This window comes from Mytilus trossulus, chromosome 9 (assembly GCF_036588685.1).
Source record: "Mytilus trossulus isolate FHL-02 chromosome 9, PNRI_Mtr1.1.1.hap1, whole genome shotgun sequence".
NCBI lineage: Eukaryota > Metazoa > Mollusca > Bivalvia > Mytilida > Mytilidae > Mytilus > Mytilus trossulus.
In genome coordinates, this window is record NC_086381.1 from 58,505,354 (window position 1) to 58,532,325 (window position 26,972).

The following is a 26,972-nucleotide window of genomic DNA, read 5'->3' on the forward strand; positions in this document are numbered from 1 at the left end:
CAATTCGAATTAAAAAGAAGAGTGTGTGAACGCGATAAGCGAATTCGATTATAATTCAATTCGAATTAAATGTCCGTGTGAACGAGGCATAAAATAAACGTGCAATAGTTTGTCTAAATGTTTGCTCTAAGAAGACGATACTGCAATTTTAATTTAGTGATATTTATTCCCCACGTTATGTCCTTGTTTTGTAAACCTTGCCGTCTAAAAACAGAGCTTGTTTATTTATTTTATTATCATTGTTATATAACAAAACATATTATCGAAAAACTTTGAACATATAGATTTATAAAACCCTTACGAGTAGTACTTAGAAAGTAATGAGGCAAAATAAGTTTTTTTACATAAATGTATGTAATACAATTCGATGTAAGCTCGTAAAGGTAGATCGTTTTTCACCTGGTTCAACCCATGGTCGGTGTATACATTATCTTTAAATGACTACAGTCGGTATAGGGGAACACTAACTTTCTCAGATAACGTTTTCGTCAACTTATCGTTGAAACCGTCATATCAGAGGGTCTGTACATGGTAGGAAAAGGGGTCTTTATTTTTAATTTCTCTCTCTGTTTATTTGGTTTTTTTTCTTCAATTTTTCTTTATTCTTTGTAGCTATAAGTGCACTTATTGATCTCAATTTTTCTATTGTTTGGTGGCCCGTTATTTCATATTTACTATAAACACAAACTTAATATTACATAATAAGAAAACGACCATTTATTTTCAAAGGAGGGGTGGGGGTTGTTATTTTGCCTAAAAAAAGTATTCTGGTCTCTGATAAAAGTATTCTGACTCCGACAAAACACATTGATATTAAATGGTTGCTCTCTAATGCATTTGACTATATATATAGTTAAACTTCCATCATTCTTATGTCTTCCACTTTAAGAATCGTTGAAGCAAGACTACAGCAGACCCCCTTTTAAGGCAGTCAGTGAGCCCCCCCCCCTTTTATGCATATTTCTAGATCCGCCACTGTGGAAGTGCCTTCTACATGGTTGTTTATTAATTTTACTGCATCGATCCGTCATTGAATGAACCACTTTTTGTAATTTCCCGTAAGGTTTCAAAAACAACTTTGATTAAGGATTTCAGGAATTTCTCCTTATTTCAATTGAAAATATAACAAATGATCTTAAGGATATCCAATAATTTTAAGTGACGCCATGTTATTGATAAAACTACCATAACATGTATTGTATATCTTTTTCAAAATAGTGCATCAGCCCTTGTTCGTGATTTCTGTCGCGTTGATACAGAGCGTGATTGTTCTCGGACTGAAAGCATGACCTCAACAAAAATATATTACATATTCGAAAAAAGTCCTGACTGCGAAATTGTCAGCTAAAACTGAGGCCAGATAGCATAACTTAACATATAAGGAACTTTGAATCAATTATCATGTGAAAAGTTTACATATTAATGTACACGTATACATGTAGATTTGTCCCAATGAGCACTTGCTACATGTACACACGAATATATGTTTTGTTCGGATGAACGCTTACTCCATGAACACTGTCATACACGTTAATGTTTTGATCGATCCCGTTCATTGATCAGCCGAGCCAAGACAAGTTTTCACCACAGAAATATGTTCTTGACCCTTGAACTTGTGACACTTTTAGAAAGATCAATAAACGACACAACTGTTGCACATTTCTTATAAAGTTTTGCGAGTTTTGTATGCATTTTACTTTACAAGTTTGGATTTCAATAGAATACCTGGATTACACACCTGGACGGACAGGTAATGTACATATTATCTGATAAATCATTAGTATTATGATCACACGCCGTAAGGTCAGTACAAATAAGACATCATTTGTAAAATACTTGACCGATATCATCTTTCTTTAATTTTGTACAAGGTAGATCTCTTCGATTGATATGCATGATTAGCTTAACTTAATAACAATCTAATTTTAACAAAGCGCTTTGAAAAACTTAATCAATTTAAATAATTTATTTACATATTTGTTATTTTTTCCTGGCGATTTCTTAAAATGTTTAAAAGGACGGAGGAAGTCACTGTGTCGATTTTAGAATTTGTAAAATTTGGTATTTGTTTCATCTTTGGAGTGAATGATCTACCACAGAAACGAGTGATTTTGTATCCATCCATTTGTTGTTATTTGGAAAAAGAAGATAAAACAAGGAGAGGGTCGAATCATATTTTTCTCCAGGTCTAGTACAAAGTTTTCTTAACCCGACCCGTTGAGTGAGTCATGCAATAAAGTTTTTAAAATAAAAAAATAACACAAGTGATAGCCTTGAAGTCCTCTTATACGTATACCTTCCTGCTACATGACATTGTATAACTGAAAAACACACTACAGTTTCATTGGTAAAAAAGGAAAAACGAAGTTGTTAAGATATCGAACAGGCAGATAACGCGAAATCTTGGTAAGATTCATCTTAATTTCTTGTATTTTGTGATGTGCAATACGAGAAGCGCTTCAAATGCTTTAGCTTTTGGACAAAATACTTCCATAGTCTCTATGATATTTATATTTGTTCTAGACTGGCGGAAATAAAGCGTGGTATATTGCCATACACTGTCTCATGATTGTTGAAGACGACGTTTTATTGACTTAGAAATTGTCTTGTTTTACGGTCTTTGGGTAGCTGTCTCATTTGTGTATATCTCATATCCTTTAGTCACCTACTAGCAGTCCAAATTTTCTTTTATCCCATACATTCCACGTTGAAAAACCTTTCATTTTGTAAGCTTATTTTAGATGAACTATTTGTCACTGGACCTGAAAAATAAACAACCATCTAAAGATCCTTCGATTTATGTATTCCCAACAAAAACAGGATAAAGTTATATATCAATTTCCAATATGAATTTATTGAACTTAAAAAAACTACCTGATGTAAAAAAAAAGTCAGGCACGCGCAACTTTTAAAGAATTAATTTATTCATATCGTGCGCAGACAGTGTACACAATGGTGACAGTAACATAATATTTTTAAGAATGAAAATAGATGTACTTAAGTTCATGTTCATAACCGGAACACATGAATAAAATTTTGTGGTTAAAAACGATGCGTGATTTATGTCATAAAAATAAAATTCTATTCCGGGTCAACGGGAAACAATACATACACACTCGTTTATAGGAAGTTTCTATAGGATTGTATAAATCAGCCATTGAAAAGTTAAGTTTGTGTGAAAAGGAGACCCTAAATACGAACTTAAAGGAGAGGTTTGTCCTTTCTATAATTTTTCATATGGATTCAGAAATATGTAAAGCTTATCATGAAATTGCATAATAAGAATGGTGTTCAAGATTATGTTTTATATTTATATCTGAACCCTGAAACATGCTGTTATATTTGTAAGCAATTGCCCCAAGGATATAAATTGATATTATTATTTTCTTTTCAAAAGAAACAGGTGTTTTTAACGAAAATAATCTTTTACCATAGAAACGGTTAAAATCCAAAAGATTATCAAAAATGTTATTGCTAGCTTATTGGTATCAAGGGGGTCATTTCCACATAATTCAGTTGTTATGTACACTAAGTTGAACCATACCTCCGCCATCGGATTTAAAATTGTCGAGTAAGCAAAATGACTAAGTGACAATTGACCTTTCGTCACGAGATTTTGTCGTCCCTGATCGTCCTTGAATTTCAAACAAATGTTCGCACGTGTCAAATGAATCATTGTTTGCAATAAAAACGTATTGGGGTTTGGATTGGGATTCTAAATTTCTGTATTATTTTATTTTCCGGGCCATTTTGCTCTACTCTTTAAACTTTTTGGGACCATCGTTCTTAATTTGATATTCTAACACATTCCAATGTTCTCAATTCGTTATAAAATTTAATACCTTAATATTCTCTCACTCAATGTGTTTGCCCCCCCCCCCCTTTTACACACACACACAATATATACCCTGAAGCATATCAGTTGGCACAGTTTTCCCCATGATTCTATATTCTGTATACCCCGTCAAGACCCTCATGAAGAACAATTGACAAGGAATGTCTGTCGATAAACATCAAACATCTAAAAGTAAAAAGATTTTCTCGTGAATTAGACGAACAATTTTCACCGGTATATTTATACTGTTTGTATAGAAAAGTACTTTAATGTCTCCTTCTGTCACATGGCCGTTTTAATCAGCTCTAATGTTCGCAGGCGCATGGTTATTGGAATTTCGTGTTCTATGCATCTGCACGAGAGTATATTGTGTCACTTTATCTAATTGGATTTCTTAATTAATAATGTTGGAAAACCAGTGCACAATCCAAATTACGGAATGGAGCTAGGAATGTTGATTAAACCACACCAGAATCAATTTGATGATGTAATAGAAAGAAATCGATAAGTCTAGAAATGAGATTGTTTTACGAATGTCATTGATGAGATGAAAAGGAAAAAATCTTTCTACTTTTTTAATACGATTGTTTTTATCCCAATTTCCTGCCATTTTTGTTATTCTCTCACCGTTCTTGGCCTCCCATCTTTCTAGACAACAACCTTTTAGTATTCAAAATTAAAATCATCATCAATTAAAGGAAAATGATGCAAAAAATCAAGCTTTAAGTTTATGTTCCAAACGTTCAGTGGCAAATACTTAAATCGTATCCGTACTACTTTGACCAGTTAGGGTAGGTTTGTTTTACTTTTTTTTTCCACAATTTTTCAACTTGCTTTCATCGTTCTTGATCTCCTCCGACGACAACCTGGCATACAAATTTACAACATTGATATTAAACATCAATTAACGGAATGTGACGCTAACAATCAAGCGTTATGTTTCTTTTCTAAACGTCCAGTGGCAAATATTTCAATCGCATTGCGTACTCGTTTGACCGGATTACATTAGGAAAGGTTTGTTTGTATTTCATTTCCCACCATTTTTTGTTAGTTTTCTCTCATTTGCATTAATTGATCTGCTTTCTTCGTGGCAACCACCTTATAGTATACACCATTATCATTCACCATCAATTAACAGAAAATAATAATTAAAAAAAGACTCCATGGTTCTTTTCTAAACGTCCAGTGGCAAATATTTCATTCATATTCCGTACTAGTTTGACCAGTTGGCAGTAAGGGTACAAGGTTTGTTTTTATTCCCAACATTTTAAGCTTTCTCATATTTACCTTGATCTGCCATCTTTCTTGGCAACCACCTTACAGCATCAATTAATGGAATATGACCAAACAATCAATGATGGTTCATTTTCCCAACGTTCAGTGCCAAATATTTCATTCGTAGTTCTACCGAATGTGACCGATTGACAATTCGGGTATGTTCATCTACAAGTACATGACATTTATCTTTTCATCTTTGACTTGTTGCGTAATAAATGACATTAATGGCTACCTAGTGTCTTTTATCATAGTCTTTTACATATACTATATATACTAATTTACTACCGGAAGTTAGCTTATGACTTATCTACTACATCAAGATAGTAGTACAAAATATAAATAGAAACTTATTGATACAACCAGTGCATGGGGTGTGTTGATCAGATATGAAAACACATGTTAGGAACAATCACAAAATATTATATCATATTTACACTACAAATGATTATAGCCGACACGTGAGTACTTTTTCAGTTATCATTTTGATTATTTGTAATAGCACAAATCGTACCATCTCCCTAGGATGTGGGCAGCGTAAGGGGTCAATTAGATGTGGTAAGGATACTTAATTCCCTATTTTCCATCTTTGTCGGATAATATTTTTTTATTTAGTAACAACAATATAACCTCCTTGGTAACACATAGTGTTTTCAAGTACGTATAGTAGTTACAAGTTTAATTGAGACACATAGAACTTTTCCGGTGTCAATTTCTGAGCATTGCAAACCTCATCATATATTTTGATTTATAATTAAAGACAACCACTGACTGATGTTTTGAGAGTATGTGAAGATTTTTTAATATCAATATGCCATTTTACGCAAACCACATAGCTTCTGGAATATTTGTTTTAACGTTGAGTCGGTTCAAGATGTTCGAATTAAAAACTTAGAGTTTCTTTTAATAATTAGATATGGGAAGGTGTGGTATGAATGCCAATGAGACAACCATAGGCGGATCCAAGGGGGGGCAGGGGGCCCGGGCCCCCCTTTCGTGGGAAAAAATTGGTTGATTATATAGGGATTTATTGAAGCATGACTGGAGCGGGCTCCCTCGTAGGTCAGTCAGCGGGCCACCCTTTGGGAAAGTTCTGGATCCGCCACTGGCAACTCTCAAGCCAAGTCGATCACAGTTTATAAAAGTAACGCTATAAACAAAACGAACCTTAGTAGTATTCTATGTTCTTACGTCCAGTGGCATCTATTTTATACGTGTTGAGGACGACTTTCCATATAGAGAAAAGCACGACACGATACTATAGAAAGTATATATAAAGCTTATATTGTTTTAATGACAAAATAATTTTTGAGGGATTCTGCTATCATAGTGTTTTCATTTTAAACATCATAAAATGGCGCCAAGTTAAGCCTTTCAAGGTTTAACGGATAAAAAAAATACTACATTTGTTTCGCTCGAGGTTATCATACTGTGTATTTTTAGAGAATATCACGACCATTATCATCTGACACTGACAATAATGTAAATTTTTAAGAGGTAGATGGTCTGGATAAGACAGTGGCTACGTACTTGATTTTTATAGAACTTACACTGCGTTTAAAAATGCGATTGAATTAAGTTCTAAATCACATCCTGGATTTCATATACACATGCAAATTTCTAGAAGTGTAAATTTATAAATATTTGTATGAACGAACGTGTTTACTTTTTATTTATAAAACATTATAAATATGCCTGTTTGTGCATAGTAAATATGATCAATGACTTTGGCTAAACGGAGTTTTAAAAAATCGTTAAAAGGGGAATCGTAATTTGAAAAAGTAAACAACGCCACGGCCAATAGAGACAAAATACTAAGAATCATTATCATGATATACCAGTTCACATATAACATTGCACAGAAAAAGTGGCAATGAGCCCTTGCCCCTTTTGTTGTTTATTTGATTTGTATGGGAATAAGAGTAATGGGGCAGTACATGTAACTACAGGTTTTGTACGACTATATAGATATATATAAAGCAGTAAAAACATAAAAATAATTCGAAATTTTAAAGAAATTTGACAAAAATTTTTATATACTATAGTACTCAAAATAGAGAAACAAAAAAAGGGGGGGGTGCCATTCCCCAGAAGCACCTGAGTTATGTTTTTTTCCCCTCTCAAATCAAATCAACAGTTTATGTCTAATATGTGTATGATTGTTAATTGTTTGTAAAAAAATTTGATTGGTTAAAAAAGGGCAATTAAAAAAACCATTATGTTTCTAAATTAAATTCCTGTAAAATTCCTGTGTTTGTTTTGTTCAAGCAGACAAAAACATTGTAAGATATGTATAAATATTTTTTTGTAAGAATGTTGTCTCATTTAGGTTTACTCAACAGTTCCGGTTATTCGTATGCCGGTAAGTTTTGCAAAGATGGGATTGTCAAAAGAAAACAGTAGTATGTCTGAGAATGTTAGCTCTGTTAAGTGTTTATTCTCAGTGTTACTTATATCGTTTGTGTTATGCATAATGATGATAAAGTGTTCATTAATTCATTATTTCATCACATGTTATTGTTTTCGTTTTAGGTAAATGATTCGTAACAAGAAACTCCCGTCATAACATCAGATAACACACGAAAAAGCCATCGCCCTAGAAATTAACACGCCTACGATGGATTCTGATCAAAACGATGAAATAACTAAGCTTAAACAACAATTAGTGGAAAAAGATCAAGAATTGTCAAAACTTCGTGAAGAGAAAGATTTATTAGAAGAAAGTCTTGAAGAAACAGAGGAAACTGTGAAAGAGGCCCGGAAAGGTTTTCAAAAACGCATAGATGAATTGACAAACGATATAGAGGAAAAGGATGAACAAATCGATTCACTCACAGGGGAGGTAACTCAATTAAAGAACAACAATCAGACACAAGACAGTTCACCGGAAGTTGTAAATTCTCTGAAAGAGCAACTTCGGTTAAAAGATGAAACGGTTATAGAAATAAAAGAAACACTGCATAAAGGGGGAATGACTATAAATAATCTTCACATGGAAATAGGTGATCTAAAGGATAAGATGGCGACTGCAAAAGATTCTATTACATTGAAGTCCGAAAAAATAAAAGAGATGCGAGACGAGAATTCTCAACTTAAATCAACTGTGTCAGAGCTGCAACTTAAACTTGACAATCTCGAAACGATACCGGAAGCTGGTTCTGAAATGTCTGTAGACCCTGAAGCGGGTAAAGTGCAGATAGAGGTATTAAAGAAAGAAATGAGTAGAAAGAATGAAGAGTTGATGTCTTTGAGAATACAGCTTGAGAAATGTCAGAAACAGTTAAACGACTTGAGCAAAAGTCCTAAAACAACCGAACCTGATGAAAGCCAACATTCCTTCAAAGAACCGACCAAAGTCTGTGATGAAGTAACGCAAAAGAAATCCAAAATTAATGACCTTGAACTACAGTTAGAAAAGGCCCAGTCTGACAACATGAAAATTTTGATTGGCTTTGGGTTATTAGTACTAGTGATCGCGGTCTTAGTAGCAAAATTAATTTATTAGATATATTTGTATTATATTGTAATCAGTATTATATGTGACCGAGTCAAAGTTTAGCCGTCTGTCAATAATTTTTACACTAACAATATTTCCATATTAATTATAGTGAATTTTCAAAAATAAAAATGGGTTAACCGTTATTAACATACAGTCAATGTATTTATTTTTATAATGGTAATATTGATTTTTTTATTTGTCAAAGATATTTTCATATAAGCAGGAAATTGAAATTTATCATGAAGCTCCTCAATTGAATTCTCTGACATTAAGCGACAAATTTAAAAAAAAAAATATATTACATCAGGACACAATTCAAAACACAATTTATCGCAAATTAGCTTTATTTCTTTTACTTATTAAATTAATTCATTTTGGTGGCAGGTTTCTTGCAATGCACAATCTTTCTGCATAACGCATTTATAACACGTAAACCGATTGCAATAATTTTTTTCAGATTTTGCTCAACAGCAATGTGTAGTTATCAATAAGTTTATTAGATTAATAATATTCTTGTATAATAAAAAATACTAGAGGCTCTCACATGACTATTGTCTCTTTACTTGATATATGCTTCATGAACAATGTTTTGAAAATCAGATGAAAAAAATAGGTTTAGAATAATCTGTCTCTCGTCATACTTAATGTCTTAAAATCATGCGGAGAGGGTAAAATAATTTTTCGATTGCTTATTATGCTTTTCGGACGTCCAACAAGTGCTAGCCTTAATGGCGATACTTTTTACGTCTTTCGATTGCTCTGATTATTGTATATGACTTGCCAAATTCGTCCCAACTCGGGCAATTCCGTACCTTCGTCTAAACTCGGCCGATTCCATACCCTCATGATGATAGGAGGAGAGTAGCGGATTCTACCGAGGATTGCCGAATGTCATCTAAGACGAAGACGGGTGGCGGATTTACCCGAAGATTGCCGATTGTGACGTGCCACAGAAAAACATTTGCCATTATGCCAAATCATAGACCATACATAAATTTGATCATTTTCGGTCAGTTTTAATCATTACGAGTCATATAAAAACACCGGATCGGCAACTACCAATGTGTTCAAGTTTTGACAAAGATTTTAATTGCCAAAATTGATTCTGTCGGGTTCATCGATGGCCACAATATCACGTAGAACACATGTAAGGACCATACGAATACGATATACGAATAGTAACTTTCGATGATGTATTTTTACTATTTTTAGCCAAATTTTGTTTCAAGATTTGCATGGCGTGAATGATCGTTCCTGTTTACATTCCAAAATATCTGCGAAAATATGTCGAGTTACAATATTTCGTTTCTTAGTTAAACCAAAAGGTCAATATTATCCTTCAAAAGCAGTTTCTGTTTCACATATACTTGAAGTATTAACTCCAGGGGCGGATCCAGTCAAATTTTAAAGGGAGGTCAGCACCCAGGACAAAAAAGGGGGGTCCAACTACATGTCCCCATGCAAATGCATTGATCGTCCAAAAAAGGGGGGGGGGGGTCAACCCCCGGACCCCCCTGGATCCGCCACTGAACTCGAAAATAATTCGTCAGTTCTATCGTCAATTCGACTTGACAGGGATATTCAGAAATTTAGGGAGTGTATATACATTGCACCAAAATAGTCTTCTTTCATATATCATGCACATCCAATGTTTACATATAGTATAGTTCAGAATTTATCTAAATTTTTGCCATATTTTTCATACTATTTATGTATCAATATTAATTTCATTAAATTAATATCAAAACCAGCTTTCTTCTTTTTTTTGTGATTCCCTCTTCTTAAAAATATAAACTGATATGGAGATGTGGTATCATGGAATGCCAGTGGAACAAGTTAACTATGCACCAAATGCCAAATGACGTCGATCTATAAGTGTTTATATCTCGTTCAGACAGAACTTTTCTGATATATATCACTTATTCCACATTAAACTGCAACGGGACTTATGTATTAGATGCACAGCGATGGCTCAATTCGATGGCTAAGTTGAACTAAGATTCTGTACATGACTTTTTTCTTGGTGTTTTTTAAGCGGAAGTAAGTTTTCTTCATATGCATAGATGTTATAAGTTGAACTAAGCTTTTGGCCTTGACCTTCACTTTAGGGTTTTCCACCTACTAGAAGTATAACAAAATATCAAGTTGTATTACAAAATCTAAAGGGTTTGATAGTTAGAGAGTGGTAACGGTTTTTTCTTCTTCTACAAACGCACAGGGGTTGGCTAATTCAACTAAGTTTTTTACCTGGACAGACACGCCGGTTTATTTCTAAAGGTCTTTCTGCAATTAATCGGCGAGACCCGTAATACCACATATTTCGTTGGCGAAATTAAAACTAAACAAACACACACCCCAACAACTTGCCTTGGCTAGTTTAACAAGAAATAGCTGGTGAATACAAATTATTTGATTTTATTACTAGTAAATGTTCATTTTAACTTCGCAATTTAAAATTGAAGTAGGATAGATTTATGATGTTTTCATTCGACCATCAGGAAGTACTAATAAAATGTTTGTTAAGCTTGTTAAAGCTTATGCAAATATTATTTTTTTAACAACATGCTCCTAAAATGAAGTTTGCAATGGTTATTTACAATGGGTTATATACTTACAAAAAAAGTATGTTTAAAAGAAAACGGGGGTTTCTTGTAATTAGTCAGCTATTCAACGATAAACAAAAATACCCTAAAAAGGCATTAAAGACGCCAAAATAAGACAGAAAGACATCCACACCACATGTCAAGCTCAACATATACCACATACAGAAAGACATCCACACCACATGTCAAGCTCTACATATACCACATACAGAAAGACATCCTCACCACATGTCAAGCTCTACATATACCACATACAGAAAGACATCCACACAACTTGTCAAGCTCTACATATACCACATACAGAAAGACATCCACACCACATGTCAAGCTCTACATATACCACATACAGAAAGACATCCAAACCACATGTCAAGCTCTACATATACCACATACAGAAAGACATCCACACCACATGTCAAGCTCTACATATACCACATACAAAAAGACATCCACACCACATGTCAAGCTCTACATATACCACATACAGAAAGACATCCAAACCACATGTCAAGCTCTACATATACCACATACAGCTAGACATCCACACCACATGTCAAGCTCTACATATACCACATACAGAAAGACATCCACACAACTTGTCAAGCTCTACATATACCACATACAGAAAGACATCCTCACCACATGTCAAGCTCTACATATATCACATACAGAAAGACATCCACACCACATGTCAAGCTCTACATATACCACATACAGAAAGACGTCATCACCACATGTCAAGCTCTACATATACCACATACAGAAAGACATCCACACCACATGTCAAGCTCTACATATACCACATACAGAAAGACATCCTCACCACATGTCAAGCTCTACATATACCACATACAGAAAGACATCCACACCACATGTCAAGCTCTACATATACCACATACAGAAAGACATCCACACCACATGTCAAGCTCTACATATACCACATACAGAAAGACATCCTCACCACATGTCAAGCTCTACATATACCACATACAGAAAGACATCCTCACCACATGTCAAGCTCTACATATACCACATACAGAAAGACATCCACACCACATGTCAAGCTCTACATATACCACATACAGAAAGACATCCACACCACATGTCAAGCTCTACATATACCACATACAGAAAGACATCCTCACCACATGTCAAGCTCTACATAAACCACATACAGAAAGACATCCACACCACATGTCAAGCTCTACATAAACCACATACAGAAAGACATCCCCACCACATGTCAAGCTCTACATATACCACATACAGAAAGACATCCCCACCACATGTCAAGCTCTACATATACCACATACAGAAAGACATCCCCACCACATGTCAAGCTCTACATATACCACATACAGAAAGACATCCACACCACATGTCAAGCTCTACATATACCACATACAGAAAGACATCCTCACCACATGTCAAGCTCTACATATACCACATACAGAAAGACATCCTCACCACATGTCAAGCTCTACATATACCACATACAGAAAGACATCCACACCACATGTCAAGCTCTACATATACCACATACAGAAAGACATCCACACCACATGTCAAGCTCTACATATACCACATACAGAAAGACATCCACACCACATGGACATCCACACCACTTGTCAAGCTCTACATATACCACATACAGAAAGACATCCACACCACATGTCAAGCTCTACATATACCACATACAGAAAGACATCCACACCACATGTCAAGCTCTACATATACCACATTCAGAAAGACATCCACACCACATGTCAAGCTCTACATATACCACATTCAGAAAGACATCCACACCACATGTCAAGCTCTACATATACCACATTCAGAAAGACATCCACACAACTTGTCAAGCTCTACATATACCACATTCAGAAAGACATCCACACAACTTGTCAAGCTCTACATATACCACATACAGAAAGACATCCACACCACATGTCAAGCACTACATATACCACATACAGAAAGACATCCACACCACATGTCAAGCTCTACATTTACTACATACAGAAAGACATGACATCCACACCACATGTCAAGCTCTACATTTACCACATACAGAAAGACATCCACACCACATGTCAAGCTCTACATATACCACATACAGAAAGACATCCACACCACATGTCAAGCTCTACATATACCACATACAGAAAGACATCCACACCACATGTCAAGCTCTACATTTACCACATACAGAAAGACATCCACACCACATGTCAAGCTCTACATATACCACATACAGAAAGACATACACACCACATGTCAAGCTCTACATTTACCACATACAGAAAGACATCCACACCACATGTCAAGCGCTACATATACCTCATACAGTTGTTCATTTAAGTTAAATCAAAATCATTAAATAGCTGAGGTCAAAGGGAGATTATCCCTGCCAGATATATTTCTGATCATTTCTAAAGACTTCTTAGTTGTACTATAGCCACAGGCACTTGTCTCAGAAAAAAAATTCCTATATACCTTAACGTGTTATTGGTACATAGGAGAAAAAATTCTGAGACAAGTGGCTGTGACTATATATATATATATATATATATATAGGACAAGTTACCAAATAATTAGAAGAAAGTAAGACTGTGTGTGTGTTTTGACTTAAGTGTTGGTGTGTTTCTTGGCTTAATAAGGATACGTTTTATACTCGCTACGGTCCTTGGCTTCTCCTGGGAGTATAGGCTATTGAATTATACTTATAAAAATTACACGTTTTACAAGAAACCTTTGAAGAATGTGAGAAAACAAGATAAAAAAAAAGTAGTCTCAAGCATAGAAAACAATACAATTCTAACCAAAAACACAGCTAAGCTTGGGGTTCAATAATGGCGAAACTAATAATAGTTGAATACTAGTAAACTTTAACAATACAAATCCTGTTAAAAACCAAGCTACACATGTAACATCAGGGTGTCAATATAAGAGCAAGTATTTCCTACTTCTCTTGTGCCACCCATTGTGTTGCTGAAGACGAAATGAAAGTCGAGTGCATTGAGAGTGTAGATAAAGGTAATACGTTTAGTAAGCATGTTTGCTAGCTGAACCGTGAATTCATTATCAGATAAGGTACCCTACCCTCCTTTCGGAGTGGTCGTTTTACACAGATACATTGGTTGTATGTCGGACAAGTCTACTCTCAACAAATGGAGGCCGGTAGTTTACTTAACTTAATGATGACTTCACGGTTCAGCTAGCAAACAAGCTAACCAAACATATTACCTTTATACCTACACTGATTTGGAGAACATTGTAAGCAGCAACTGTACAGTATATCAAAGAAATCCTGAGAAGATTATTGACTGATTGGTAGTGACTTGTGTTCAGTGACAAATATTACATGAATACATGTTCAGAATGATCACTTGTTCATACAAAACTGTCATAGAAAGATACTCTGCAATAATGGAGTAGTAAGCAGCAGTATCAAAACAACACTCGTAGCTTGTTTAGTCAAATTCCAGAATAGTAAACAACAAACTGATCTTACCTTCTTAAAATTTTATGTTTTCATGTCCAACAATAGTAGAGGGGTAATATATTTTTGGTCTGCATCCATTCGTTTGTCCGTCCATATGTTCTGCTCAGGCCTGGGGTAATGGTAATTTGTAATTGTAATGCATTGTAATATTACATTTTTTGGATGTAATGCAAAGTAATTTGTAATACACATTTTCTGCATTACAATTACATGTAATGTAATGATTACTTTATTTAAAAATTGATGTAATGCCTCCATTACAGTACATTACTTTTCATTACAAATTGGAAAAATAGATAAAATTGAAGAATATTGTATAATAAAAATAAAATATTAACAAAAACAAAAGAAAGTATGGAATCAAATTTTTGTCACAGTTAATTACTGTATTAAATAAATGACATCTATCTTTAAAACACACATTAAGGTAAGAAATATAAAATGGTAAAAAATATCAAGTCTTTGATCTTGGTTTCTGATATTTGTTAAATATTATATGAGAATATTTTGGTGTTTGGTGGTCTATGAAAAATCTTATTAAAAAATTATCAAACAAAACTATATAGATCAATGAAAAATATATGAAGATGAAAATTTCATAATTCTATACACACCTTACATGTATTTCAATGAAATATTGAATATATCAAACAACATTTTTAAACCAAACTGTGGTTTGGGTCCCGTATTTTTTACCACCACCTAACATCCTAAGAAACTTGAAAGTGACTTTTTCAGTTTTATGCCTCCTACTACTCAATCAAAGGGTATAGACACAGGTACGGTGCAGTACATGATGTTGACATCTACTTGTCTAAGCCATGTGAAGAAATTTCAATCAATGCACTGGAATAATGAAAGTCAAATTCAGTGTGCCTTTCTTCTTTGGCTTATACAGCTATCAAGTATTTAGCCATTTCCCACAGAATTTCCCACTTTCCTGTAGAAAGGCTTTAAAGGATTGCCAGAAAGGTGAAAAAAGAACTGATCGCTGTTCTCTTAATGGCATCACATTTAAACAACTTATGATGATAAAGTGCAATGGACATATTAATTAACCAGTATTTGAAGTCTATGTACCTATCACTGTATACATATGTATTTATACCTCTGTTTTTGAAATGTTTTTTGTTTTTATATTGAAAAAGTAATGTGTAATGTAATGCATTACACAGGCAAAGTAATTGTAATGTAATGCATTACATGTGAGAAAAAATGTAATTGTAATTGTAATTGTAATGGAAGAATCACAAAGTAATTGTAATGTAATGCATTACATTGCAATGTAATGGCCCCAGGCCTGGTTCTGCTACAGGTTAAAGTTTTAGTCAATGTAGTTTTTGATGAAGTTGAAGTCCAATCAATTTGAAACTTAGTACACATGTTCCCTTTGATGTATGATATGATCTTTCTAGTTTTGATGCCAAATCAGAGTTTTGATCCCGATTTTCCTTTCCACCGAATAAGAAAATAATAGTGCATGCAAGTGGGGCATCTGTGTATTAGGGACACATTCTTGTTATTGATACACTGTTGTGTCCATTGTTGGTTGACAATGTTTGAACATGTTCATTTTTTCTCACAAAGGAAGAGGATGATGGTGGTTGTGTAGACATGTAGAGGTTATCTGAGCAACACGACAAGTGTCACATGTGGAGCAGGATCTGATTACCCTTCTGGAGCACCTGAGAGCACCTCAGTGTTTCGTGTTGCCTAGTCTTTAGTTTTCTATGTTGTGTCTTGTGTACTATTATTTTTGTGTTTGCCTTATTTTTCTCACTATGGCGTTGTTATGTTTATTTTCGATATACATGTATATGAGTTTGACAGTCTCTCTCAGTGGTATCTTTCTGCCATCTTTTATTGTAACTGTATAAAAATCATTATGCATTTCAGAAGCATTGCTGGTTGTACAACTACATGTGCCCTACAGTTTATACTCACCAGGCCTGACATCAATATGTATAATAATATGTTGAGACTGGAAATGTATTTGGGAATTTCCAAACTGGCAAAAAGACAACAACCTAACCACAGAGCAGAAAACAGCGCAAGGTCGTCAGTGGGTCTTCAACACAACAAGAAAATCCTGCACCTGGAGGCGAGCTTCAACAAAAATGAGTACTAGTTCAGTGAATATGGACATCATTGGTAATCATGGCAATGATACCATCTTTTCTTTTTTATAATCACACTTAACTCCTAAACATATAAATGAACTTATTATAATAGATTCAAAAACATATAAGACTAACAAAGGCCAGTGGCTTTAGACTTGAGACAGGCACACAAATGTGGCAGGATTAAACATGTCTTGTGAGATCTCAACCATTGTCAACCCTTTCCTATACATCTATAGCTAATGTAAAATAAACCAACATACAGCAATTAATGAACATACATCATGTACATCATTCATTCATTTGTACATGTTGATTTTCTTTCTTTTGAAAGTACATTGTATCAGCAAAAACTATTGTCAGTATATTGAGATTGCATTGTACAATGTTGTATGGCATAACAAAGGGTTCAGAAGTTCAGTTAACAATTTTTGTTTTGGCTTATAACATGTATAATAATTCAAAATACTACAATGAACTGTTTTTGTTTTGGCTTATAACATGTATAATAATTCAAAATACTACAATGAACTGTTTTTGTTTTGGCTTATAACATGTATAATAATTCAAAATACTACAATGAACTGTTTTTTAGTACATAGCCACATGGACATAATATACCTCTGTGGTTGTCATGATTGTATAATTGCCAATACACCTACATGTACAAAATGTACATGCATACATGTATATTTGTATATATATGTATAATCAAAGTAGCATGAATATTCACAAGTTAATTTATGCTGCTGTATGCATACTTCTTTGAACTTTTCCAGTGGATTGTTAAATACAGTTTCAAAATATCAGCATCTCATTACTTCTGCTGTTCTTACTTCTTTGAACATGACACTGTCATGATTGTATAGACAAAATAAGAACATAAGATCTAACATGTCTAACTCCTGGTTGTGCTGTGCTTGGTATTCTGTACAGTACCACACCCAGTGATCCACATCATTGAAAATATCGTCCAACATCAGTTAGCTGCATCTTTTTTATCAACTGCTTCTTGAACTTTCAGCAATTTCTGTTCTTTTTCTTCTTTTTTCGTTATTTCTTTTTCTCTTTTCTGTCTCTTCTTTATAACAGCATCACTTATTGCTTTCTGCATCCGTTGTCGCATTATCCTTTCTTTGTTTACCTCCCAATGAATCGCCTTTTTCATGTCAACTTCGTCTGGAATCTGTACAAATCTTATATTAGGTCCCTGTATGTAAAATTGTTCGAAGTTGGTCATTTTTCCTGACAATGTTTTGAAGCAAACATTTGACATTGAAACACACATGAATCCGTCAACATAATCAATCGTTCCTGTCACTGTATGTTCATTCCGTAATTCAACAGTTGTCACCTTTCCTTCAAGCGCTTTTAACAATGAAATAAGAGAATTTTTAATCAGAAATTTCTGTCGATTGCTTGCCATCTTTAGGGATTATTACGGTCTAGGGAAAGAAACGAAAACCGCATGGTTAAACATTACGGTTCACCCGTATTTTTCTCCTAATATCGATAGGAGAACCTCATAACACAATGAATACTTTAAACAAGTTTATGGATTGCTTGTGGTTAATAATTTATGATGCTTGTTTAGGACGACGCCAATTTTGATAAGTTATCAATACATTATCGAATAAATATGTTCTTTTAAAAATATACATGCAGCTAGCGCTGCTATTTTTTGGAATGATTTAGGTGTCATACCACCAATTAAAATCCCTATCTGTTCAACCAAATTTTGCAATTTTCACAGCTTTCTAAATATTTTACCTTAAGTTTATCTTCATAGAAACCAGATATATCCTGAATTGTACATGTATCAGCTTTCTACATGCAAATTTTCAACAGATGTTTAAATTCATATAAAAAAGAAAAGGTCTTCCGGATAGAGATACCACTAAATTTAACCCCTGGTTTTCTGGAAATCTTAAATAAGTATACTATGGAGTGCATTAATCCTCAATTTTGACTGATGCAAACTCATAAACAAGTAAATTTTAGCTCAACATGGTCTTAATATAATTCTCTTTCACCAAAAGTTTCATTTCTGCCAATTTGTTGGTTAGTTTAAGTAAACAATGACAATCAAAAGCACTAATTTTTTGTCCGAGTAGGCCTACTTTCACAATTGGAGGGAGAAATTGGTGGTGTGACACCTCTACCCGATACTAAATTTTAGAAAAAAATGCTAATTTCAGTCAGTTGAAAATATTTTAAAATTAATATGGAATTGAAGTTACTGTAAGTGTACATTTTGTGCAGATTATTAATTTATGTCTTATGTAAACATTTAACCATTCAGATCATATCGTGGCCAATTTTTATTATTTTACATGATGCTTTGCATTTTACCAGCTTTGTAACCATTATGCTTAGTTAACGTTTAATTTTTAGCTTTGATATACCTAGTATGCTTTTAACTTTAATACCTAGCATGCTTTTAACTTTAATACCTAGTATGCTTTTAACTTTAATCCCGCTTTTAACTTTAATACCTAGTATGCTTTTAGCTTTAATACCTAATATGCTTTTAACTTTAATACCTAGTATGTTTTTAGCTTTAATACCTAGTATGCTTTTAGCTTTAATACCTAGTATGCTTTTAGCTTTAATACTTAATATGATTTTAGCTTTAATACTTAATATGCGTTTAGCTTAAATACCTAGTATGCTTTTAGCTTTAATACCTAGTATGCTTTTAGCTTTTATACTTAATATGCTTTTAGCTTAAATACCTAGTATGATTTTAGCTTTAATTTTTAATACATAGTTTGCCCTGCTAACAACATACTTACTTATAGTGCTCCATTTTGTGTTGTATAAATCATTGCATGTGTAATATTATATACTGTATTGTTACGCTATGTATGTAGGTTTAAAGCCCAAAGCTTATGTTATGTCCTTGTTTGAACACTATGCCGACTGTAGATAAACCTTGTTGGTCTGCTCTTTGGTCGGGTTCAGTGTTGTCTCTTTGACATATTCCCCATTCCCATTCTCAATTTTATCTTATTTATTTATTTCTGCAAATTCTATGGTGGTGACAGGGCCGATACGAAGTGTGGGAAATTGTGGACCCCTTTAATAATATTGTTGCCATGTCGCTTATTTACACATCCCTCCACGAGAAGGGGTACCATTGTTCGATATGGGTACAGACAATATGAGTAAAACACAGATCCGAAGTCCAAGCTTTGCTTACTTGGCGTTAAGCTCATTGAAATTTGTCTCATGTTTGAAGTTTTATGATATAAATCAACATCGTGACGCTTGGCTAGCGAAGATTAATATGAATAACTGTCTTTATTTATTTAAGGGGTACTTCTGTAAATCCTTTATGATTTTTTTGGACAATGTTAATATTCTCTTTTCTATATATTGCAGGACAAAATGAGTCGCTAGTCTTTGATTTTGCCAATTTCTCTCTATTCTTTTTATTTTTCAGTTATCATATGTCAAAAACAATCTGTTATGTCTGATAAGATTTGATTTTGGGTCTTTTAAAAGCCACTTTTCCAGTTTTTATTGGTGGAGGAAGCTACTCCGCAGAAAACCACCGACTTTCAATAGGAAAACTTAGCGGCAATTCTAGTCAGGGGTTCGCACTCACAACCTCAGTGTTGACTGGCTAATCATTACAGTAGTAACTACTTAAACCACTCGGCCACCGAGGACTTTCGAAGGTGATGTCCATAGCTATGTATATTCCTAGCAATTGCGACTGATGCAAAACATTACAACTTTACTATACACGAGTGTAACTGAAAAAAGTACATACTCGTATTCGGCAGTAAAAAAGAAGGTGAAACTATCTGTTTGTATAGTCCTATATAAACGAAAATTGCCCACTATAGTGAATGCGAACGCTATAAGCTCATTGACAAGTTATTTTGAAAAAAGATTTATACAAAACCGTACTGGGCATATTTTTACATTCATTTCTTTATATTCATTCATTTTTCCAGATATCTTATAAACCTCACGAAAATTGCTAACTACATTATAAGGGAACGCTAAGATCAAGTAAATTGAAAGGAGTGAGGGGAGGTTAGAAAAATTACTTAAGATGACTAACATACTCATTTCTTGCCGGCATATACTATAGGCCCTTTTCTTGATATTTTATAACCGTTTAAGCGATTAAAATATTGTTGCAATACAAGTTCAGCATCTTTAGTCTTCTACATGTATAACTTGCCACTGAAGTCGAAAAAATACCTGGAGTTATCTTTCTTTTGTTGTGTTATATCTATGAGTTTCGTCCGATTTGAGACATAAGTTCGCAAGTTGTTAACTACGGGAACGGGTGCTTTACGACCTCGAATTCCCATGGACGAGAGTCATGCTCAGTCGGAACTTAACTACGCAAACAAACTGTATCCACTTGTATTTTTTGTCTATCTGATGAGTAAAGCCGTTATATAGTTTTTTTTCTTTTGAATTATTTTACATTTGTCTTTTAGGAACCTTTTATAGGTAACTATGCGATCTAGATTTTGCTCATTGTTGAAGACCGAACGGTGACCTATAATTTTTGATTTCTGAATCATTTGCTCTGAGTTGGCAATAATACCATATCTTCGAATTTCGATATTTGCTGCTTCTCGGACTGTCAATAAGTACAACCTCTTGGGGTAGGATCTGCTTACCCTTCCGATACACATTAGATCACCCCCAGTTTTTGGTGAGGTTCGTGTTGCTAAGTCTTTAGTTTTATATGTTGTGTCATGTATACTATATGTGTCTGTTAGTCTTATTTTTCAATTTTAGACATGGCGTTGTCAGTTTATTTTTCGGCCTATGAGTTTGACTGTCCCTCTGGTATCTTTAGTCCCTCTTTTGAAATAAATATCAGGTATCCAAAAGTACAACCGTACATGATATAAGCAAACGAAAAAGGGTCACCAATGGAGTTTTTAAACGTAGTGTATTCTTTCAGAGGTAATCACTGTAAGTAATTATGTTAATCTGGAATAGAATGCTAGTCTACCTTAATCTGGTTCTTGATACACATAATATGGTATTAAGAACAGGAAACAATCCCTTTAACGTTTTGATAAATTAACAAAACAAATCTTAAAATCTCCCAATCGTATAGGTCAATGCAGAGTTTAAAATAGATTTATTTTAACAATGTATTTAAAAACCGGATCAAAATAGTGTTCCCACACCAGTTCAAACTAACACTGCTTAGAGAAAATCTTCTCCTTACCAACATTTTCTGCTTTTCCAATGATAGAAAAAAATCCCAACTTTTATAAGTCAACACTTATTGGAGAACATACCTAGCTATCATCTTAATAATACATTGTATATTCATGGTTTAGCATGAACTCTTTCCGAATTTGCAAGTACATAAACAATACAAACAAAACAAAATGCGCGTCTCATTTTCAGGAGGTCGTGGGTTTAATCCCCGGACGGACCTAACATGACTTATAAAAACTGGTATATGCTGATTTTTGTAGGTAAACAATGTAACGAATTATGTTAATCTGATATAGAATGCATTTAATACTTTAATATAAACAAACTTGATACAAATAATATGGTATTAAGGTAAAGAAAAGGAAACCAACTATTTTTTACATAAATAAGGCCGTTAGTTTTCTCGTTTGAATTGTTCTACATTGTCTTATCGGGGCCTTTTATAGCTGACTATGCAGCATGGGCTTTGCTCATTGTCAAAGGCCGTACGGTGCACTATAGTTGTTAATGTTTGTGTCACTTTGGTCTTTTGTGGATAGTTGTCTCATTGGCATACTACTAGTAGTACTGATAGTACACGAATACAAAATGTATGTTAGTCACAAACATTCTCCACCTTCTACAAACTAACGAACCTAAAAAATCAGTAAACAAATCCAACAAACAATGCTCAGTTGGTATGATGAAAATTCAGTGTTACGTCAAACCGGAAGTGATAACTCTTGCTGATCTGAATATATCGTACGCATTACTTAATGCTCAGTGGATAAACTTTACAATAACTCAAAAGCATCGTTTAGGCCGGAGGAACGAACGCGCGGAGCGTTAAACAGACAGACGGACGGACAGACAAGCATTTATAGTTAATTATCAAACTGTATCGGTATATTAAAGGACAAACAAAGATAAAACTTTGACTTTTTCTTTCGATAAGTCATTGTAAAGTAATATCAATCACATTTACTTTAAAAATGGCGCAATACTCTTGGTGATTAGCTTATCTGTATCGATTATTGCATTTAACAGAATCATTTATCGATTTGCACGTGGCAGTAATCGATTATTTGAATTTTCTATGGTAAATAGAAGTTTAAACTAATCTGTCATCTGTCAAAATGTTACAACAACACAGTTTCATTCAGTAACACAGTTTTGTTTCTTTTAATTACAAGACATCTTCATTATTGGGAACAACAAACTCACACGCAGAGTTATTGCACAGCCACTCTGGCAATTGAGAGAACAAGTACCGATAACTCTGCATGTAGACTGACGAACCGGATGCAACCAAGAGACAATATTCTGAATAAATAATTAGCAATTTTATTTACATTTTATTTACATACATCTTTTGCACCTTAAAAATAAAAAGAACACATAAAAATACTGTTTAAAACATTCATATCATTCAAACATAATTAAGTCAATAAAAATAAGCAAATACTAGTACATGTACATGAACAAATTAAATTAAAAAAATTCGGTCGAGACATCGAGACATCGGGTGATATGAGTATACTGTATGAAGGGTTTCATGTTAAGAGTATAACAGTTTCAACATCACGTGATCTAAGCACAACCAGAAATGCTGTTGTTTTCATCATGTTTCCACGAAATAAAAGGTGATGTGGGTATATTTCAACGGGATAGCAATCCAACGACGTAAAAAAGTTTAAACAAAAACTCAGTTATGCTAAGTTACAGTGGTTGATCCAGAACTTGAAATAAGGGGGGGGGGGCACTGCCCGTCATAAGAGTGGACCGATACAGTCATGCTTCACTGATTCCCTATATAATCAACCAAATTTCTCCTACGAAAAAATGGGATGGCGGTCCTACCAGCCCCCCCCCCCCCCCCCTCCTGGATCCGCCCCTATGAGTTTGTACCATGGTAATGCATGCAGAATGAGTCCAAATTTATTTCCTTGGTGGAATAATACTTGTTTCACCTATTTTTAGTTCATGTAACTCTCCCTCTAGACCCTCCGTACAGTGTACTAAACACAAAAAACAAAAAACAACGATATACATGAAATATATACAGATGCGTATATATACACGTAAATGTATCAATTTTTTTTTAACATTAATTCGAACAACATACAAAATTTTCATCCATTAACGACTTTGTGGACGGAAACCGACAATGTATACTAAAAACTCAAAATATTCTGTGAATATACTATTTATGAAGAACGTTTAATAAAAATCGTTGAGCATGGAGTTTAATGAGAACAAAACGATTTTTTTTTTAAAGATTTTATGAATTTAAAAAAATGAGTTGTCCACCAGTTTTGGACTTTTATTAGGTTTATTAATTATAAACAAAACTTTAAAGTGTCCACTTTATGATAGGAAGAGAACACGTGGACATTATCATGAACAGCTTGAGGAATTTTTCAAATATTCAAATAAAATCGACAGCAGCTTATAAATACAAAGCAAAATGCAAATAAATTTGAAATGATTAGTTCACAATTCAACTTCCAAAACGTAACACTATCTTCGACATGAGACTGAAACAATGAAAAACAATGCTACATATACAATGCAAACATTAACGAAAAAACGCTAAAAATCTTACTTCAACGATGCATTTATATAAATGATTAAAAAGAAGAAAACAACATAAACGAAACATATATTAGTAACTATTGAACTACACCCTTTCAATCGTATAGATTGCTTGTAGTTTTCATTTTGAATTCGCTTCAGTTCGAACCAATACCTAGAAGTTGCGTTCGGCTCCAATGTTAATTGACTAAGATTGACAGTTATACTGCAGAAGGTCGGTGGTTCCCGACTTGCTCAACCTATAAAACTGTACGACATGCTATAGACAATTATTTTAGTGCTTAGAGTGGTGTTAAACACCAAAACTTAAACAATAATCATTGTGCATTCCTACTCGATTACGCCCATTCTTTCATTTTCCATCTATCTCTCTCTCTCTCACGCTCGCTCGCTCTCTCCGACAAATCTCTTTGTCTTCGATTCTTATGCACGCTCTCTCTTTTCCCGACAAATCTCTTTGTCTTCGATATTCATGCACACTTTTTAATAATTTCTTGTTATTTACTCTAGATTGACGATTTATATTATCTTTACATTATATTAATGTATATTTCATGCAAATATCCGGTTTTAGTACATCCAACACCCAATTTTTATTATGTATTATCTAAATATACAATTCTGTTTTATCTAAATTTCCTGTAGAAAAAAATCTCTCTAATTATATCATCTATCATAATGACCAGAAACATTATTTCATTAAAAGCACTTGAATAAATAAAAAACATTAAATAAATCTAATTTGACATCAAAGGAACAGGATTACTTTTACACAAGTCATGTATTATAAATTTACAATCAAACAAGTATAACACACCGCAAAAAAATAGTTCATATTACGAAAACGCCTATATCGAAATAAAAGCAAAAATACTGATTGAAACATATTAAAACGTCAGTCTATTTCCAGATTTTCTCTCTCTCTGATGAAAAAGTCAATACTATATATATACACAAGTTTTGTCATGAAATTATATATAGGATCTATCACACATTTGATTCGCTTTTGTCATATGAAAGAATAAATATTGCACATTATGTGAAAATGCCTTTGAGGCTATAAAGCACTTATTGTTAAATTGTCATCTAGCTTGTTTGATTTTTGACCTAAAGCAATGTACAGTTGTTTAGTGTCCGTTGCGTGAAATAAAAAACAAAAAAGTCAACGATCCAATTTTCAAGATTCCACAAGGGCATCTGTTTCTTTAGGAGGTTCTATATTATTTTCCATCTCCAATTGTATTTCATTCAACATAGGACTAGATTCATTGGTTGTTACGGCTGGTGTTCCGGAAACGGAAATGTCGCCATTTTGAGTTGGTGTTTTGACGTCCTCATTGTCATCTTCTGTTTCATTGCCTCCTAACAACTTATCACCTTCTTTGCTTTCGTCATCAGTTGTTTCATCAATATATTTAATGTCTGAAAAATAATATTATACATTTAAAAGAATCGCTAACTGCTTTAAAAGGGGTAACAACTCAGAGTCGGATCCAGCCATTCTAAAAAGAGGGGTTCCTAACTCAGGACAAAAGGACGGGGTTTCCAACTATAAATGTCCCCATTCAAATGAATTGATCGTCAAAAAAGGGGGTTCCGGCCCCGCCCCCCCCCCTGGATCCGCCACTGCAACTTGAGTGATCTTTCTTCTAGTTGTAGCAGATACGGCAACCCGTCAGTTTAATGTAAAAGTAATTGACATTTTATGTTATTTATTTTCCGTTTATTGTCACTAACTTATATCCGTATATTGTCACTAACTTATATCCGTATATTGTCACTAACTTATATCCGTATATTTTCTCTTTAGAATTGTTTCACATTTTTATCATAGATCCTTTTTATGCTCAAATTTAGTATCAGTGACCTTTTCTAAATAAGCTATTGAGTCATGACAATGGATGAATATTCAAGATGGACAGAATCCTCAACTTATGTTAAAAATAATTAAGTAGTAAATAAGTTTTATTGTGACAAATATCGATCTGAGGGGTATTACATGTAAAAGTACATTAAATAGCTTCGTAGGGGATATATGGCTCAAGGCACTAAAATTTAAAACACCACGCAATTAGGCTATTTTTACCGTTAATACTATGTTTCATTGTCCAATAACCTTACATGAACATATTTATTATACACCAGGAAAATGTATTCGACATTTTATATATTATGAGAAAATTTTCACACTCTAATTTAAAATGTATAAAACATTTCGAGTTTACCGTGTTGACCCCTTCAATGACTGTTGTTATCCTCTTCTAAACACCACAGGCGCTTGGCGAATGTCTTCCTTTTTTGTATTTTTTTGGGGTGTTTTTTTATGTTCACTTATTGAGAGTGTTTTTGCTCT

At 33.8% G+C, this 26,972-nt stretch overlaps 3 protein-coding genes across 8 annotated transcripts in view; 1 reads left to right on the top strand and 2 right to left on the bottom strand.

Moving 5' to 3' along the window:
- The first annotated feature begins 1,460 nt into the window (after positions 1–1,460).
- LOC134683168 (uncharacterized) lies at positions 1,461–10,360 on the top strand. Of its 6 annotated transcripts, none has more exons than XM_063542282.1 (2): positions 1,461–1,750; positions 7,643–10,360. In XM_063542282.1, exon 2 carries the CDS (start codon positions 7,728–7,730, stop codon positions 8,613–8,615), a length of 888 nt encoding a protein of 295 aa, XP_063398352.1. In that variant the 5' UTR covers positions 1,461–1,750; positions 7,643–7,727; the 3' UTR covers positions 8,616–10,360. The 6 variants fall into 6 exon arrangements, with proteins under 6 accessions (XP_063398352.1, XP_063398355.1, XP_063398356.1 ...); XM_063542285.1 differs by having other exon boundaries at positions 1,489–1,803; XM_063542286.1 differs by lacking the exon at positions 1,461–1,750 and adding an exon at positions 2,309–2,406.
- A 7,022-nt stretch (positions 10,361–17,382) lies between these two features.
- On the bottom strand, positions 17,383–18,297 carry LOC134684057 (U7 snRNA-associated Sm-like protein LSm10). The gene has a single exon (XM_063543352.1). The coding sequence runs from the start codon at positions 18,261–18,263 to the stop codon at positions 17,817–17,819; it is 447 nt and encodes a 148-aa protein (XP_063399422.1). The 5' UTR covers positions 18,264–18,297; the 3' UTR covers positions 17,383–17,816.
- A 5,598-nt stretch (positions 18,298–23,895) lies between these two features.
- Positions 23,896–26,972, bottom strand: part of LOC134683170 (uncharacterized) — a 37,550-nt gene continuing 34,473 nt past the window's right edge. The window contains exon 6 of the mRNA XM_063542288.1: positions 23,896–26,041. Coding sequence (XP_063398358.1) covers positions 25,797–26,041 — 245 coding nt within the window. The 3' untranslated portion in view covers positions 23,896–25,796. The remainder of the gene's footprint in view (positions 26,042–26,972) is intronic.